Source organism: Homarus americanus, unplaced genomic scaffold (genome assembly GCF_018991925.1).
Source record: "Homarus americanus isolate GMGI-L3 unplaced genomic scaffold, GMGI_Hamer_2.0 scaffold32929, whole genome shotgun sequence".
Taxonomy (NCBI): Eukaryota; Metazoa; Arthropoda; class Malacostraca; order Decapoda; family Nephropidae; genus Homarus; species Homarus americanus.
The window spans coordinates 10,226,659-10,244,193 of NW_024737097.1; the positions used below are offsets into that span (position 1 = coordinate 10,226,659).

Consider the following 17,535-nt stretch of genomic DNA (forward strand, 5'->3'; position numbering starts at 1 on the left):
TCAATTAAGTTTAGTTAGAATAGTTTAGGATTGTTAGCTTAGGTTTCGGTCAGTTAGGTTAGGTTATACGAGGCAAGATTAAATGAGGTGGCTGTTGGATAAAACCAAAGATACAAAATTCGTTTTCTGGTTATCTTGAAAACGTCTACAAGGAGCTGTGGTCGTTTTCGTTCTTAAACCTAATATATAATTATTTGCTGCCTACTACGCACACAGTTTTAATGCTATATTCCACACAAAAGTTTACTTGAAAGTAAATTTAGTAAATAACACCCATTTCTTATTTCACTATATTGTATATTTCTTTATTTTCTTTTTGTGTATTATCAAACTCCAATTATAAATTTTTTTTTTTAAAAGTGAGATGAAAGAATACTTAACATAGTCAAAAAGTTTGTATTTTCCCTGGTTCTCTTTTTTGTGAGACTGTGCTTTCCACGTAATTGCTGAAGTTATTATACACACATTGTATATGTAACAACAACCTTGTATATATATATATATATATATAGTAGTCTAAGTATATGTAATATACAAGAAAAAAAAAAGTTCTAGCACTTTCATGGTTATCATATATATATATATATATATATATATATATATATATATATAATGGTCATTTGGCGCCCTACCTCTAGCACGTAAATTCCAGGGTGCTGTTGCAACGATGACATTGGCGTCATATTCAATAGGAACCATTTCACTAGTTTTAATAAATTTGTGTAATGGAGTTAATAAACCTTGAGTAATGAGCGAACATTGAATGTGTACTCCAGCGTTCATCAACTAAAAGGACATCTTATTCTATTCAGTTATCTTATATATCCTGTCACATTTAATCATTTCAATAAATGCAGATAAGAAACTCGGCGCTATGGTGACGCATTGTGCTAAATGGGGGAAACTAAGCGGGAGGGGGTGTAATAATATATAAGCACAAGCGAGGAGCAAGAAAACCACAACACATTTTCACCTACAACTGCAACGACGTAAGTATTGTGCCAAGTATTCTTACTAAATTGTTTTTGTATATCGTGAGCTTTTATCAATGCCTTAACAGTGAACTTAACGCGGTATTCACAACATTTACCAAGATCATTCTAAAATATCTGTCATAGAGTTCAGTAAACAAAAACACGTCTCTGTACACATCTGGCATTATAGTTTTCGAATTATATCTAAGAATTTACTCCAATGTTTAATTCGCTACACCAAAACCAATACACTGTGAATATCTTATCAGTTCAACTTAGTTACACAAGGAAACCATTCCATTACTTGTGAGTAAAATGCGCTTTCCTGAATGATCAATGGAATCAACATTATCCATTTATAAATAATCGGTTTTCCTCATTTCATAAATAAAACTATATCAGTATTATATTGATTTATTAGACACGACTTTCTTTGTTCAGAAATATTCTAAAGTATATTTTATCATATGAAATAAACAAACAAACTGTTTCCATAACTAATGATGCAATTTTCAATGCTTTTGTATATCTTTATATATTATATTTGATGAAAATCACGTATTTTGATTTAAAGGGGAGCGGCTAGTAAGAGATATCCAATAACGATAATGAAGAGTCATGTTTCCTAAAATGATCATCAAATGAAATGAGGACGAACAAAAGGCGTTTTATACAATGGGCAAAAACGTGCCTTTACACATTATATTTGTGGTTATTACACGAACTTAATCTTTGCTCAGACAGGAAAAATATTGTGGAATTCAACTGAAAGTCAGCGAGAGAGAGAGTGTGTGTGTGTGTGTGTTTGTGTTAATAATAATAATAATAATGATAATAATAATAATAATAATAATAATAAAAATAATAATAATAATAATAATAAGAAGAAGAAGAAGAAGAAGAAGAAGAAGAAAAATAATAATAATAATTAACGGTCTATTAAAGGAACATAGCTGCCAGATGGCTGAAAATATACAGTTACATAATTGGGAAATGGGTCATTTGATTGATTATTAATATACAAGTAACATAAGTGATACAAATATGATATATAATAAAAAGGTTATACTACAGGGCATTTCAACTTAGTAACAGTGCAAAAAGGTTAGATTGACTGAGAGTGAACACACTGGTTGATTACGAGTTGCTGATAAATTTTACAATGGTTGGGACTCGGCTGTTCTTATAGCGATCAGTACGAGCTCGTAAGGGCTGGATGCCGTTGTGGTGTCGAACAGCAATTACAGCAATTCGCGGACGAGGGATCTCGGGTGGAAGAAAGGGACGACGTAAAGGATGGTACAAAGCTTCTCACCGAATTTCCTGATGAAGTCGCCGTGATGATCTGAGAAAGCCGAGAGGGTCACTGTGTTGAGTGCTTCTTGATACGTGGAGTAGGAGGAGGAGAGAATAATCTTGCATGCCCTCTTCTGTACGTTTTCTAGGCGTTTCCGTTGTGCGAAATTTAGGGAGAAAGATGGGGCATGGGAGGCAGAGGTGAGCGTGGGAAGTATGAATGTTGAACAAGCACTGAGGAGCTCGGGCGCAGAAACTCCGAAGGAATTGAGTCGGCAGAGGAGGTGGAGACGAAATTTGGAGGATTTGACCATTGTCTGATGTTTATGTTCCAATTTACTTTGATATCTATTGTGACGCCGAGGAGTTTGGTGGAGTCCACAACCTGGAGTGTGTTTGGGCCCAAAGTAATGACGGAGATGGGGCAAAGTCAGTGGAGAGGTTGATGTGCATAACCATGATCTTGGAATGGCCGATGTTGACATGGTTGTTGGTGGCCCCCATACTACTGACTGAAGTTGGTTTACTTCAGGTGTTGCAGTTGTTTGGGTAGTGAGACTTCTTTGCAGCTCGTATTTAGGAGGGAGATAGGAAAAAACTGGTTCACAAATAGGGTGGTGGACGAGTGGAACAAGCTTAGCAACTTTGTAGTAAGTGCAGGAACTCTGGAAAGTTTCAAAAGGAGGCTAGATAGATTCATGGATGATAGAGAGTGGTAGTAACTCTCGACAGGAGCTGCCATGCACAGGCCAACCGGCCTATTGCAGACTCCTTATGTTCTTATGTATTTCATGGATTACTTGGTTGCGAAGGGACCTGTAGCGATTGTGGTCATTGAGATAAAAAGCGTGTGTGTGTGTGTGTGTGTGTGTGTGACACCAATATATGTAATCATTTCATTTGGAATTAAATTATATGACAAACCAAAAAGTAATTACCTAGCATGAAAATTAACTTTCTAAGTCTCGTCCTAACATTTTTAAACAATATTTTTGTAAACACATTTCTATTGGATGGAGTTACTGATTGAAACGAAAATTCGAATGCTTACCGCCAGGCCTGCCCATTACCGCTCTTTATATATGATACTGTACCCAACTAAATTATTTTTCAGCTATGAAAGAAGAACCCACTTCCACATCCTCAATATCAAATAATTTAACATCTATAAAGTATTATTACAAGTAATATTATCATCATCATGAGATCTGGATATTTCGGTTGTATTTTAAGGTATACGATATGGCATGTTTAACACATTGAATTATTTGAATCAACCTAAGAAAACCTTTTTCAGTAATCAGTGAAAAGTAAGGAAGTAGAGTCAGAATGATGAAGATGAAAGTGTTACTGGCAGTGATGGTGATGACGGTGAACGCTGAAGAAATACAAAAACCGACTAAAGATCTGCAGTGCGGCCAAAACTATATCAAGCCTGGCGAGGAGTTCTTACTGAGATCATCAACACATCTCATCGACGAGAACAAAAAGTAAGATGATCCCCACCACATGAAACCCACCATAACACATGTACACCATAACGCCACATGTGCAATACAACAACAAAATACGTTTATATTATTATTTATATAATTATTAATATTATTATTATTATTATTATTATTATTATTATTATTATTATCTTTATTATTATCTTTATCTTTTATTTTGTGTTATTTGTATTATCATTATTATTATAATTATTATTACTACTACTATTATTACTATTATTATTATCTTTCTTAATATATTTATCATTATTATTATTATTATTATTATTATTATTATTATTATTACTATTATTATTATCTTAAATAAATTAAATGGTCTGTTACAGGAAAAATCTCAGGGCAACTTTTAAATTCAATTTGATATATTTTCACTTCCCAGTTAGGATAAAACCTTAAAATAGGAGGCCCTCAGTATCTAGGCTACAAACTCATAACTTCTTTCTGTCAAAATCTTGCAACAAGTTATATTATCGTGACAGACACAGGTATTGCATCCACCACCATTACCACCACAGGCGCTCTGAAACAATCCACTTCACATGTGTTCCACCCAACACAGTTACAATCACACGTGTTCTGTCATTACTCGCACAATTGTTCTACCCACCAACATTACCTATACAGGTATCTTTTCAAAATTCCCTTTACATGTGTTTTCTCTCCCACAATTATAAATATACTGTAGGTGTTCTGTCATAATGATACACAAAACTTAAATTTTTCACAAATGAGATTATACCTGATCACCCCATCCCACAGATGTGAGTACAATATCAACTGCAGTGATGGGGAGTCAACTTTCTTTGAAATAAAGACTCCCATGCTTAACCTGCTCCAAGAATGTGCCCAGATTCTCGAAACTGACAGTTCAACTGACCAGAGGTAAATGAAAGTGATCTCTCAGATTACCATAAATTTCCATTTTTAATATTGCTAGTACTACTACAAGTACTACTACTATTGTTTCTTGTATAATATTTAAACTATTTTTATCGCTGATATATATATATATATATATATATATATATATATATATATATATATATATATATATATATATATATATATATATATATATATGCAAATAAATCACTGTAGGTGCGCGTGATCTAGGTATATGCTGATAACCACAAGGAAAGAAAAAACACGAAGTTCCCAAGCGCTTTCGTGTAATTCACATCTTCAGGGGTGAGTACAGACTAGTCTGTACTCACCCTGAAGATGTGAATTACGAAAAGCTGAAACTTCGTGTTTTCTTCTTTCCTTGTGGTTATATATATATATATATATATATATATATATATATATATATATATATAGATATAGAATATATATATATATATATATATATATATATATATATATATATATATATATATATATATATATATATATATATATATATATATATATATATATATATATATATATATATATATATATATATATATAATCAGACATTCATGTACACTGGATGCCAGTAATTCCGGAGAACAATATTAGTTTTCTAAGTACATTTCTACAAAAAAACGACTACGGTTACTACAACAACTACTACTGCTACTTTTTTTTTTTTTTTAAACGTGGCCTCCAGCCTCCCCCAATAGCCACACCTTCGCCGCCATTTATTTACCTTAATATTAAATATCCTAATACATAAGAAGCTATCCTATCTGTGTTAAATTAGTTGAGCCGCAGATCTATGCGGCATTCAGTGACTGTAGCCTCATAGTCAATATCTGCAGCAGTTGTCGGAGTAGGGGCAGAAGCTCTCGTTCCCCTGAGGCAGAGCAAAGCCGACCGAAGGAGAGAAGGACAGTCGACATCTCATCCAGGCTGTAACATAACTTCTGGGCTGCTGCTTCTGTTCGGAGATCAGCTCCGCGAGTCTGGCGTAGAAACATCTTGCACTTGGGCCCATCCCACCAGAGGTTGTGAACACTAGCGGAGTGAAGCTGCCTTGATCGACATTTTGAATTCTCTCCCCATATGCCCTTCTCTTCTGCTACTACTACTATCTTACTACTGATACTGTAATGGATACTCCCGATACTAAGACCTTGAGTGTATGCTACTGAACGTGGAGACATGATGTCTGGTCGATCTATGAAAATACAAGGAGTATTTTGAACTACTGCCACTCTGTTATTTCTGATATACTCTCTGCAACCAGTAATATAATATTGCTAGAATGTTTCACACGTCCTCGTTGTCACTGTCAATTCTTCTCAATAACATTCTCCTATCACTATAACCTTCCTGTCACCATAAACACATCCCATTACCATAATCTCCTAAAATTTTATTACTATAACCTATTATAACATTTACAACTAGAGTTAACTTGTGGTTTTGTTACCCTCGACAGGGCGTGTGGAACTGTGCACCAGTCTATCAATCACATCCCTAAAAGCAAGATAAGTTTCACCATCGGAGAAGATGTTCCCGCTGGGACCATAATCTCCATCCAATGCAGAGTGCAGGAAAAAGTCCCAGCGCACAGGCAGTAATGCCTCGAGCAACTGTATCTATTCTCCATATACAAGACTGTTCTCCAACTTCAGTCTGAAATGTTTTGGGAATATGTTCATTTGAAGGAGAGATACTTTTTTTTTCCCTAAGCCCGTTCTCAGATATAGAACCTAACCTAACGTTCCTGACTGAGGAAAAGGTTTATGTAAACAACCAATAACATAATCTTAATTTACTCAACACTAGGAATAGAAAAAACGATGCCATTAACTGTTCGGCTACCACCTTAAGAAAAATCTCTCAGATATAACCAACTCCTATGCCATTTTAACCTATATATATATATATATATATATATATATATATATATATATATATATATATATGTGTGTATATATATTACCATGTCATAAACTAGGAAAAAGGTATTAGAAATATAATATATCTGTCTCCCGGATGTCAACTAACATGACATATTGTGAACTTATCTCCTGTAATCTTCTGTTCATCTCCAACAGTGTATTGACAGAATAGAATACATATAATTACAAAAATAGTTTCTATTATCCTGATTATAAGTACATTAAACTACCCTTGTGATAATTAAGAATTAAGAATTGTTTTATTAAACGAAGACAAATTAAGAAAAGCGTATCCCGAATACAATAAACATTTCAGTAGGAAGTATTTAAGTGATTTCCAGAAGGACGACAAAACATACATAAATATTAAGGACTATTAGGTTTTTAGTATGAGATGAGATAATATTAATGGGTATATTGAGTCAGGGCGTCAGGGGAAAGCAGAGACAACAATGGAAGGATAAAATTAAAGGTTAGGTCCCTAGATAGATACAAAATATGATATCATTATTGTTAAAGCTAGCCACCAGAAATATTGACTGGATGCTAAGATCACCTGCCCACTATCGTGATAATTTTAATTCATCTTTAGGAATCTCCTTTTACACCTCATTACCTTCTCGCGTCAGGTGAAGGTGTGCATTCATGGGACCCAAATGACACTGTATTTCAGCAGCCTATTTCTTACCCTAATATAATAATCTCTTATAAATACCCCCTTTAGTACTCTTAAATATTGTGTCTACTTGACTCATTTCCTTTCAATTTTTCTTTCCGTCTTACAATTTTTATTTATAGAACTAGCGGAATAAACAAAATATTTCACTTGTTAAAGTTTTTTGTTTATCGCAAAAAAGTCCATTCTAGGATTTAATTTAAATTTAGAAAAAGATTTTTTTTTGGGGGGGGCATAATTGACATTACACCTATATTCTTAACCTTTTCCCCTAATCTGATGAGCTACAGTATTTTTAAAATAGTTCTTCCTATTTGCCATTGGAGTACATTTTTATCTGCATTCAAAGTATTTGATATTACTGTAAAGTAAACGTTTATTCCTTTATCGATATTTCCAGCTTCTCCCGTAAAATACTTATTTATAATTGGTATTAATCGTCATCAACAGGCGTGTGGTGGGTGAGTGAATAAATATTAATAAATAATAAATATATATTTATATATATATATATGCAATCAACACCTCAACCCGGCAGGATTCGAATCCACGGCCCACGAGCACATGACTGGTGAACGTTAACCACTGGACCACCAGGATACTAAGAGCATGTCTAGACTTTGTTATATTTCACACAAAACCTGTTTAACGTGCTCGTGGGCCGTGGGTTCGAATCCTGCCGGGTTGAGGTGTTGATTGTATGAAGAAGTCCACGTGTTTATTGGGCTAATGAAATAAATAAATAAATAAATATATATATATATATATATATATATATATATATATATTTATTTGTAATAATTGTTTATCAGACCACAGCTTACAGCCCAGAGAAATACAACACATATAACAGTAAGTAAATGCCCACGTGGTAACCAACATAGCCTGACACACCCTACAGTGACAGTAAGACCTAACACAGGGGAGGTCATGGACAAGGTACCTGAGTTAACCGGGCGTTATGACCGTGTTACTCAAGAAACTACACCTGGACAAGCTGTCCAGACCTGACCCAAGAGAGGTCAGTCTCATTGACCCAGATTCCTCACCGACACGCGATATATATATATATATATATATATATATATATATATATATATATATATATATATATATATATATATATATATATATATATATATATATATATATATATATATATATATATATATATATATATATATATATATATATATATATATATATATATATATATGTGTGTGTGTGTGTGTGTGTGCCGAAGACCTGCCGACCACACACTTAACCACGGCTAACGAGACTGTTTTTGAAAACCGAGTGCCCGTCTTTCTTGGGCACGAAATCAGATTCTAGCCAAGCAGCACATTTAAGCCAATGATATCCCACTCACAGGTCACTGTGATTCGCTTATGCCTCAGGCACTCTTTGTTTTGGAGGGTACACTCATGTAGTGTGTTATAGTGGGTAATCTTTCTGTGTGCGTGTGTGCATCCGTGTTTGTGTGTGCACAGGGTGGTATAATGAAACTAGTGTCGCAGCATTATGTTAGTGTTAAGGTGCACGCATTGCTTGCTCCCTCTCGCTTTCAGCTACCGCCACTGGCTAGCCCTCATGGTGAACAGGAAAGCAACTTGCATAAGTCTTCCCCTGCCAGTACAGAGCCTCTTCACCATCAGGACTCCTGCTGTGCCTCTTTGCGGCAACACACAGTAACTCGGTGCCTCGTGGGCCCAGGCTAGACCAGCAGGTTATCCCGGACCCCAGAAGGATGGCATATAGGCCCACTGGCATGTGGACACATCCTGGCGCCTACCAACCATTGCCCCACTGCCTTCCGGTTAACCTTGGGTGGCATAAGGCTACGGGAGTAAACCCCTAACGAAAAATCTGTGGTGGAGCCCCGCATCAGGCAGACATGTTTACAGAGCTCCAACAAAACCCCAACGGCAGTATAGGCGGAAGAAGTGACCACCATGGGAACCCAACGACTACACCGGCGGATGAAGGCAATGCATGATGGACAAGATGCAACACTTGCACCACTGGATCATGAAAAGGAGAGCAAAGACGAGTGGTTGCAGCCTGAGCTCCTGCCTCAACACATAAATCAACTTACGCGCAGCCATCATCCAGCTCGACATACCTCTTATCATCATCAAAACCCCTATATCCCCAAAAGTCCTATGGCGACGGACGAGTGGCGACGGGAACAGGCAGAGATGACTGCCGGGAATCTTTAGTCACAACTGCACAAGGGCGGTAGCAGTGCAATCCGGTTCTATCTCTGCTACTGAGCAGCTCTTTCAAGGAGCCACTCAGCTCACCCCACATGGGGATGGGGCTAGAAAAGGTGCCCAAAACTTTGCCTGCCTAAAAAAAAAAATAACTATGCAACCGCACCCAGTAAGGTCATCCTTATGCGGTCGTGAACACAATTAAAATCACAGATCCAAACAAAACAAACTATACAACCTCTTATGATTGCTGCAAGAAATGTCAAGACCCTTCTGGATACTGGTACAAATGAGCTTCCTGAAAGAAGAACTGCCCATGTGGCAAAAGAGCTTGTATGTATATTATGTATGTTGTATGTATTCTATGTATGTACTCCATTTATATACATGTGGCAATGTATTTTTCATGTCACCACACACTTAGATAATGTGCCTGGCGACATCTGGAAGCTGCTAATGTACCACTTGCCACATGTCGCCTGAGAGGTCAGAGAGAGGTCAGTTGACCCATAGAGAGTGTAGGGACTGCCGGCACTTGGAGTGCACCTCTGTACATTCCGTCAAATAGAACCTAAAAAACTCTACAGGTGTTTGTGTTTGCTCCTGTAGTTAGAACTAAGTACCCAGAACCCCTACATGGCACAGTGAGTTGATTGACTGGAAGTATAAGTGCCATTGTGTAAAGTCAAAACCGGTAGACCCCCCCCGGCCCCGTCAACCATCCTCATGCTCTCCTAATCGCATTGTCTCCCATAAAAACTTTTTTCAAATTAATAACGAGTTTGAGCAATGTGCAGTGACCGCAAGTTCCTGTGAAGTGTCATAAGTGCCCTGTGTGTGAAGTGAGATAAAAGTTTGACCTTGTTCTAAAGGATTCCCCAAGGTGGAAGGCTGGTTCACGGCATTTGTGAAAAAACAGGCCATCAGCGCATCCTCTCGCGGCTGTGTCTCGCGGGTAACTGATTAGCGCGAATCTCGACCGCTCGCTTCCCCCGGCCTACTGCCCGCCTACACACACCAACCCACGGGTACACACTCACACATCGACTGCAGTCATTCCTTTATATATATTATATATATATATATAATCTACTTAGCTGTGTATTTAATTTTTTTTGTCTCAGATCTTGTTGATACGACGGGCTGACCGGTCAACACTGATTTGAGATACAATATACAGATTAAGTAATTATACCTCGTAGTGGTGCAGTTGACACCCGGATGACGCCACAGACGGATGACAGCTCTACAGAAATAGATGACCAATCAGAACGAGACGCTCCACCCTCTCCCACCACATCTCGAAGTCCTTCACCTCGATATTCAGCCTTGTCTCCAGAGGTAATTGCATTAATGAAGTTTATGAGGGAGGAAAGGCGTGATGATGAAGCGAGAAGACGTGTTGAGGACGAAGAAAGGAGACAAGCGGAGGCAAACAGAGACCACCAAAGGAGATTGGAAGATAGGGAACGGTTTGCAGCTTTGATATCTAGCCTCACTGCTAACCAAGCCCCTGGCTCTTCCACTGCTTCGGTATCGACTGGCTCAGATACCTCGTCAACGCCTTCTGTATGCCCCCCAGCCCCACCCAAAGCAGCTGCCCAATCCCCACCCATCTTAAAGCCTGATATGACTTTCCAGACTTTTCGTGAGTGGCGGCGATGGTGGATTGATTATGCTACAATGGTGGATCTCCAGAGCTTGCCACAGCTTAAACAACTCATTCAGCTATGTATGTGCCTGTCTTTGGAAACGCAGCGTGTGTTGGAACATGCGTTGCAGGTGCCCCAGACTTCTTCGTTGTCTGTAGAGGAGGTACTGGATGTTCTAAAATGGCACATCAAAGGTCAGCGGAATGAAGCTCTACGCAGGAGGAAATTGTTTAGCTGTAGACAGATGGAGGGAGAGACTTTTGACGCCTTCTATGTACGACTCAAGAGAGCCTCGGAAGAGGTAGACAAATGTCCCAGTAATCACCAGCAGTGCGAGGAGACCCAGTTGAAGCAGGTGATCCTGATGGGTGTTAAGGACGAGGAGCTTGTCCAACGCCTCACCTCCCTCGACTCTTCCTCTTCTCTTAAGGATGTGTTGACAATATGTCGCTCCTATGAGGCTGCCAGTTGTGCCACCTCTGCCATCCGAGCGTCCCCTACAGCTGTACGGGCTATGTCCAAGTACAAGAAGTCTACCCCAACGCCTACGCCCACCACGCCCACGCCCGGCTCCCTTTGCAACAGCTGTGGTAGGCAGCACGGAACACAGGTGTGTCCAGCTGCTGAGTCTACCTGCAACAGTTGTGACCGCAAGGGCCACTGGTCACTCACAGTACGGTGCCCAGCCAAATGCGTCCAGTGCGAAGTGTGTGGTCGTCTGGGCCACTACGACAAGTGTTGCCCAACCAACAAACCCAAGGGACAGTGTCGGTGGAAGCAGCAGCGCCCTTCCACCAGTGAGGGCCGCCCACAGTCGTCAAATCAGAGGCATGACGACCCTAGACAACGCTCAAGCCATATCAGGAAGGTGTACTCCCCCTCGCGTCCCAGGACCAAAGATCCCCAGCACATCAGCGTCATCGTGGCCTAGGGCAGTGTGTCATCCTGTCTCGAGATGTTGCCTGACACCGGTGCTGATGCTACAGTCTTCGGCCCCCAGCATTTGCAATGTTTGGGGGTCTCTCCAAGTGATCTAGGACCGCCTCCCAAGGACCTCAGCTTCACGGCAGATGGTTCACAGATGGCCCCAGCCCTAAGTTCACTCCAAGCACAGGTCACCTTAGGCAACAGGTCGTGTCAAGCCTGGATTGATGTGCATAATGGTGTCCCAACTCCTTTGCTGTCCTACAGACATAGCCAAGAGTTGGCCATCATCTCCCAGGACTTTCCAAAACCTATTCTCGAGATAATACACGCCAACAGGGTGCACGAAGGGAGCAGCAACTACCCTGCTGTCGCCCTACCCCTACCTCTTGCCAGTGACACCTCTCCTTCGGATGCTCGGAAGTACTTCTTGAAGGAATTCAGCGACGTTCTGGTGACCAAGTCCGCTCTGGAATCCAAGCCCTTCGCCATCTACACCCCTCGACTGGTCCCCCTGGCCTTCCGAGATGCGGTCAAAAACGAGCTGGACTCCATGATCGCCCAAGAAATCATTGCACCAGCCGGTGATGACCCATCTCCATGGTGTCACCCTATGGTAGTTGTCGCAAAACCCAAAGGCGGTGTTCGGATCACCACCGACCTCTCCAAGCTCAACAGCCAGGTGTCTCGTCCTGCATACCCTTCTCCCACGCCCTTTGCAGCTGTCCGCAGTGTGGACCCGAAGGCGCGCTTCTTCACGACGATGGACGCCCTGTGTGGATACTGGCAGATAGAGCTTGCCGAAGAAGACCGACCACTTACAACTTTCATGACCCCGCATGGACGTTACAGTCATTGCCGTGGCCCCATGGGATTCGCCGCTACAGGAGATGCCTTCTGCCTTCGAGGCGATATGGCTCTACAAGGTCTGGCAAACTGCGTGAAAGTGGTCGACGACATACTCGTGTACAATGAGAATTACATGGATCACCTCTGCTGTATCTACAAGGTACTCAACAGGTGCCGGAAGCACGGCATCACCCTAAATGCCGACAAGTTTGTTCTGGCCGGCTCTTCAGTGGACTTCTGTGGGTACACCCTCTCAGGGATTGCAGCTGACCCGGACAAGGTCCGCGCTATCACGGATTTCCCCACCCCTGCTAACCTCACCGACTTGAGGTCCTTCATCGGTCTCGTCAACCAGTTAGCAGAGTTTTCGCAGGACATCTCTGCAGCCGCCCAACCACTTCGCCCCCTGATGAGCCCCAAGAGGACATTCCTGTGGACTCCCGACCACGACAAGGCCTTCCAGCAAGTGAAACAGGCCCTGTCTAATCCAACTGTCCTTGCCACGTTTGACCCAGCCTTGCCGACGGGTCTGCAGACAGATGCCTCACGCTTGTACAGCGTGGGATATGCCCTATTGCAGGATCACGGTAGAGGGCAGTTCCGGCTCGTCCAGTGTGGCTCGCATTTCCTCTCTGACACAGAGACGCACTATGCCACCATTGAGTTGGCCTGCAACACTTTCACCTAGTGACCGACCATCGCCCGCTTGTCCCGATCCTCAACCACTACACGCTTGACGCCGTTGAGAACCCTCGCCTCCAGCGTCTGAAGGAGAAGCTCTCGCCGTACATCTTCACAGCAGTGTGGCGTGCCAGTAAGGAGCTCTGCATCCCTGATGCTTTATCCCGCTTTCCTGTCAGCCGCCCTACTCCAGAAGACCATGTGCTCGACGCCGACCTCGCTCTTTCCGTCAGGACTGTGGTCACCCTACACGCCGTCCAATCCCTTCGTTCGGACCTGTCACCAGATGACGACAAGGCAATGGAGGACCTTCGAACAGCGGCCTGAGATGACCCTTCCTACGTCCGACTCGTCGAGTGTGTGAGGAATGGATTCCCTAGCAACCACTAAGACCTTCACAACACCCTGCTCCCATATTGGAAACGACGCGATAAACTCTACTGCGACGGGGACCTTGTTCTGTACGGAGCACGTGTAGTTGTCCCTGCTGCCTCACGTCCCCACGTCTTGGCTCGCCTTCACGACAGTCACCGAGGAGCTGAGGCCACCAAACGACGTGCACGACAGACTGTGTTCTGTCCTGGCATCGACTCCGACATCTCCAACGCTGTCCATGCGTGTGAGCCCTGCCAAGTACTACAACCCAGCCAGCAGCAGGAACCCTTCATGAGTGACGACAACCCCATGTTGTATGTATACTATGTATGTACTCCATTTATATACATACAGAGCTGGCTAGGTATAACATCGACATAGCAGTCATAAGTGAGTTCCGGTTCCCAGACGAGGGTCGACTCACAGAACGGGGTCTGGCTATACCTTCTTCTGGAAAGGTAAGCCTGCTGCAGAGAGAAACCGCATTTGTCATCAGTTTATATACCCCAACACCGGATGCAGAGGATGACATCAAGGAGGACTTTTACGCCGACCTCGAAAGAGTGCTAACCTCTATCCCAAGAGAAGATAAGGTTGTGCTCCTTGGTGTCTTCAATGCCAGAGTTGGCAGAGATGCTGATATTTGGAGGGGAACCATGGGGAAAATGGACAAGGCACGTGAAATACCAACGGCCTACTCCTCCTTAGCAAGTGTGCTGCACACAACCTCACACTCACAAATACCTTCTTTAGGCAGGCCGACAAGTTCAAGGGTTCGTGGCAACACCCACGATCCAAACACTGGCATCTCGTTGACTACATCAATGTCAAGGAAAGAGATCGCCGTGATGTCCTCATCACCCGTGCCTTGAGTGGCTCAGACCACTGCGACACTGATTTTCGGCTCGCTAGAGCCAAGCTCTCACTTCATGTCGCCCCAAAACGGCGAAAGCATCAAGCCTCGAGAAGAGGTTTTAACACTAAACGTCTAGAGGACCCAGCAGTAGTATATGTTTTCAGAGAGCAGCTCAAATATGGGCTGATAAAAAACCTAACAACAAACAACCCAAACCCCAGTGCCGAATGGGATATTCTTGACACTGTCATCACAGAAACCTGCAGAGACCCCCTTGGCCAGATCGAAAGAATACACCAATCGTGCTCGTTGATGATAAACTTCCTGCTTTAACTGACTGGCAAAACAACCCTCAGTCTCGGACCAAAGCTGATACCTTCCACAAGAAGAAAGCGGCGGCCTAACGGGAAATTCACGATCTAAAGAATGACTGGCTTAAAAATAAAGCATGTGAAACACAAAAATTTTCAGATTAGCACAATATACACGAATTTTTCAATTCCACTAAAATATTTTATGGGTCAATGGTACAGCACCCCTCTACTCATCCGAAAGTAACTCCATAATTAAAGACGATGAAGGCCTCCTTCAGTGATGGAAAGAGCACTACAATTTGCTACTCAACCAAAACACCGATGTGGATGTCCTGACTACCCAGCAGGTCCCTCAGCATCCATAACTGACCCACCTCAGCTATCCTCCATCCCTGGATGAGGTAGCTACTGCTATCATTCAGATGAAAAATAGCAAAGCCTCAGGCCTGGCGGAATCCCAGCCTAGGTGCATAAAGCAGACCTCTGCTTACCAGCCGTCTCCACTCTCTCCTGGAGAATATATGGGAAAAGAGGAAAATCCCCCAAGCTCTTATAGATGACTCCTTCGTCAATATTTATAAGAACAAGGGAAACCAGTCAGACTGTGGTAACTACCGCGGGATCTTGCTACTCTCAGTAGCTGGCAAGATTATCGCCCGAGTCCTCCTAAACAGACTTCTTCCTGAAGTGGCACTATCGGAGGGCAAGCTGGCAATCCTTGCGAGAATTCTTTACCGACTTTCTTTGGGATGAATGTTGCTTATCCACTAGGGATGCCTTGGTATGTGCTGACAGCATTGCTGGGGTTATACGGGGCGGTATGAGTGCATTTATCCCATCTTCTACCAAAACTTTCACATTACAATCATGGTTTGATCGCTGCTGCTCTCTTGCTTGCAGGGTGAGAGATAGGGCATATCGAGCTATGAAACTATCTCCTTCTCCTATTACCCACACCTCTTTCATTACTTCTAGGAATCGTTGTAAGACTGTTCTTCGTTAGGCCAAGCGGAATTTTATTAAAAGAAAGACAGCTACCCTCACTAATTCTTCCTCTAGTAAATCCTTCTGGTCCTTAACTAAAAACATCTGTAACAACTTCTGCACGCCTTCTTTTCCTCCCCTCTTCCGTCCCAATAACTCTATAGCCAACTCTCCCCCCTGACAAAGCCAACCTCTTTGGCACCTTATTCTCCTCTAATTCCACCTTAGACGATTCCTACTCTATCCCTCCTACCCCTGCACCTCCTACTGAACCTATGCACTTTCCTATAATCTCCACTCGCAGGGTTGGCGGTGTGTTATCCAGGATGGATGTGAGTAAGGCGCATGGACCGGAAGGAATAACCCCTCGTGTTCTCAGGGAGTGTGCTGAAGCCCTGGCCCCTGTGCTTGCTCGCCTCTTTCGCCTTTGCCTCAAAACCCAAACTTTTCCTTCTTCTTGGAAGCATGCCTTGGTTCAGCCCATCCCGAAAAAGGGTGACCATTCTAATCCCTCTAACTATCGCCCCATTGCCCTAACTTCATCCCTCTCTAAGATTTTCGAAACTATCTTGAACTCCCATTTTCTCCGTCACCTTGAACGCCTTTCTCTTTTGTCGGATCACCAGTATGGCTTTCGCCAGGCGAGATCTACTGGTGATCTGCTCTCCTATTTAACCCATCTTTGGTCATCCTCTCTTAGGGATTATGGGGAAACTTTTGTCGTGGCTCTCGACGTCTCCAAAGCATTTGATAGGGTATGGCACAAGTCTTTGCTTTCTAAACTTCCCTCTTTTGGTTTCTCCCCCCACTTTGTTTTCTCATCTCTAGCTTCCTTGAGAACCGATCCATGGCAGATGTTGTCGAGGGATCGATTTCTCGCTCTTTCTCTACCAGTAGTGGCGTTCCACAGGGTTTTGTTCTTTCACCAACTCTCTTCCTTCTTTCTATCATTGATTTACTTCACATTACAACTAAATCTATCCATTCTTACGCTGATGATTTTACTCTTCACTCTTCCTCACATTTTCCCCTTCCTCCTAACTCTCAAACTAGATCTGTTTCTAGAACTGATATCATTACTTCTATCAACGCGGATCTGTGCAGCATCTCTGAATGGGGAGGTACAAACTTGGTTAAGTTCAATAGTAATAAAACTCAATATTTACCAATTACACTTTGTAAATTAAACGATCTCCCACCAATTACATTTCAGGACGCTATCATCCTCCCAAATTCTGAAAAAATATGTTAGGCCTCACCATTTCCTCCAATATGTCCTGGAAATCACACATCCTTAGTATAACTAAAGCTGCCTCCCGAAAGTTGGGAATGCTGTACAGATGCCGCAGCTACTTCACTCCTGAGCAGTTGCTCCAAGTATATAAGGGATTCATTC

General features: G+C 42.0%; 1 protein-coding gene across 1 annotated transcript; it reads left to right on the forward strand.

Annotated features, from left to right (window-relative positions):
- Positions 1–940: 940 nt before the first annotated feature.
- On the forward strand, positions 941–6,807 carry LOC121873202. The gene is made up of 4 exons (XM_042376554.1): positions 941–989; positions 3,568–3,760; positions 4,541–4,663; positions 6,150–6,807. The coding sequence occupies exons 2-4, from the start codon at positions 3,600–3,602 to the stop codon at positions 6,289–6,291; spliced, it is 426 nt and encodes a 141-aa protein (XP_042232488.1). The 5' UTR covers positions 941–989; positions 3,568–3,599; the 3' UTR covers positions 6,292–6,807.
- Positions 6,808–17,535: the final 10,728 nt, after the last annotated feature.

Coding starts and splice junctions, on each gene's coding strand:
- LOC121873202 (XM_042376554.1), top strand. CDS start 3,600: ATGATGAAGATGAAAGTGTTACTGGCAGTGATGGTGATGACGGTGAAC. Junction 3,761..4,540: donor CTCATCGACGAGAACAAAAA/GTAAGATGATCC, acceptor CCCATCCCACAG/ATGTGAGTACAATATCAACT. Junction 4,664..6,149: donor GACAGTTCAACTGACCAGAG/GTAAATGAAAGT, acceptor TACCCTCGACAG/GGCGTGTGGAACTGTGCACC.